We start from the raw sequence: 1,651 nt of genomic DNA, 5'->3' as shown, positions 1-1,651 counted from the left end.
TTCCCCGGTGGCGCAGTGGTTGAGAGTCCGCCTGCCGATGCAGGGGACGTGGGTTCGTGCCCCGGTCCGGGAAGATCCCACGTGCCGCGGAGCGGCTGGGCCCGTGAGCCATGGCCGCTGAGCCTGTGCGTCCGGAGCCTGTGCTCCATCCGCAACGGGAGAGGCCACAACAGTGAGAGGCCCGCGTACTGCAAAAAAAAAAAAATTAATTCTCAGAATTTGAAGATTTGGGGACAAAGGGCATCTGTAACAACTTGGCATCTGCTGTGGTGGACCTGCTGGCAGATCCAGGCAGGGTGGGAGCCATGGGGAACGGGTCATGGTCTGTTGCAAAAAGAACCCAGCGTGAGAGTCCTGAAAGAGGAAAATCGGGTGGGGGGCTCCCAGGAGTCCCCAGGGGTCCAAGCGACATAGAATCTCACGCTGGTCTATCTCCCTTCCAAAGGATGAACAAGACTCTGAACAGCGGCCAGACCCCGGCAGCAAACTGGAACAGCACCGGGGTGCACGTGCTGGGCACGGCCCACTGGGTGCTGGGCGCCCTGGTCATGTCCACCTGCGTGGGCAGCATCATGGGCAACGGCCTGGTGGTCTGGCTGCTGGGCTTCCATGGGCAGAGGGGTCCCTACAAAGTCTGCATCCTCCACCTGGCCGTGGCCGACCTCCTCGTCCTCCAGGCTCAGCCTAGAAAGCATCCCACTGGGGTGGGATGGGCCACCTGTGGCCCACGTGGGCCACGTGGCCGACCCACAAGGTGGTGGCCCAGGTGGCTGGCCTGAGCCTGCTGACGGCCATCAGCACGCAGCGCTGCATCTCTGTCCTCCTCCCCGTCTGGTACAAGTGTCACCGGCCCCCGCACCTGCCGGGCACGGTGTGCGTCCCGCTCTGGGCGCCGTCCCTCCGGCTGAGCACACTGGCCTCGCTCTGCGGCAGCTTCTGGCGCCGGGACGAATGGCAGTGCTTCACGGTGGACCTGATGGCCAGCATCCTCATCACGGGGACCTTCACGCCTGCGATGGCCACGGCCAGCCTCACCCTCTGCACGCAGGCGCAGAGAAGCTCCCAGCGGCGCCGGCCCACACGGCTGTACGCGGCCATCCTGGCCTCCGTCCTGGTGTTCGTCTGCGTCCTGCCCCTCGGCATCTCCGGGTTCCTCCTCTACTGCTGGACCTGCCCCAGCGGATGAAGACTCTGTTCGGCCGCTTCGCCGCCTCTCCCTGTCTGTGAGCCGTAGCACCAACCCGGTCAGCTACCTCCTGGTGGGCAGTCGGGGCGGCCGAGCCTGCGGGAGCCCCCGGGGGCCGTGCTGCGCAGGGCGCTGTGGAAGGAGCCCGAGCTGGAGGAGGGGCAGACGCTCTCCACTGGCACCAACGACGAGGCGGGGGTCTGAGAGCACCGCGCCCTGGACGCCACCTGCCTGGCTGGCCGGCTGTTGGGAGCCCCGCAGGCTTTGCGTCTCACCCTCTCGGGATCCCCTTCCTATCTGCCAAGGCTCCCCAACTGAACGTCATGTCCCAGATCTCACAATGCCACTCAGCTGGGAAGATGAAACGTGATTTTTTTGCTTGGGGAGGATGTTCTGGCTAGAGGGCAGGTGTTAGCGTTCAGCCCTGGCCTGTTTGATGCTAATTATCTAAATCGTCTCTACAGG

At 64.4% G+C, this 1,651-nt stretch overlaps 1 protein-coding gene across 1 annotated transcript; it reads left to right on the top strand.

Moving 5' to 3' along the window:
• Nucleotides 1-446: 446 nt before the first annotated feature.
• Nucleotides 447-1,390, top strand: MRGPRD (MAS related GPR family member D). The gene is made up of 3 exons (XM_032641228.1): nucleotides 447-704; nucleotides 755-1,126; nucleotides 1,268-1,390. The coding sequence occupies exons 1-3, from the start codon at nucleotides 447-449 to the stop codon at nucleotides 1,388-1,390; spliced, it is 753 nt and encodes a 250-aa protein (XP_032497119.1).
• Nucleotides 1,391-1,651: the final 261 nt, after the last annotated feature.

This window comes from Phocoena sinus, chromosome 8 (genome assembly GCF_008692025.1).
Source record: "Phocoena sinus isolate mPhoSin1 chromosome 8, mPhoSin1.pri, whole genome shotgun sequence".
NCBI classification, from domain to species: Eukaryota; Metazoa; Chordata; class Mammalia; order Artiodactyla; family Phocoenidae; genus Phocoena; species Phocoena sinus.
This window is presented reverse-complemented; position numbering and strand designations above follow the sequence as displayed.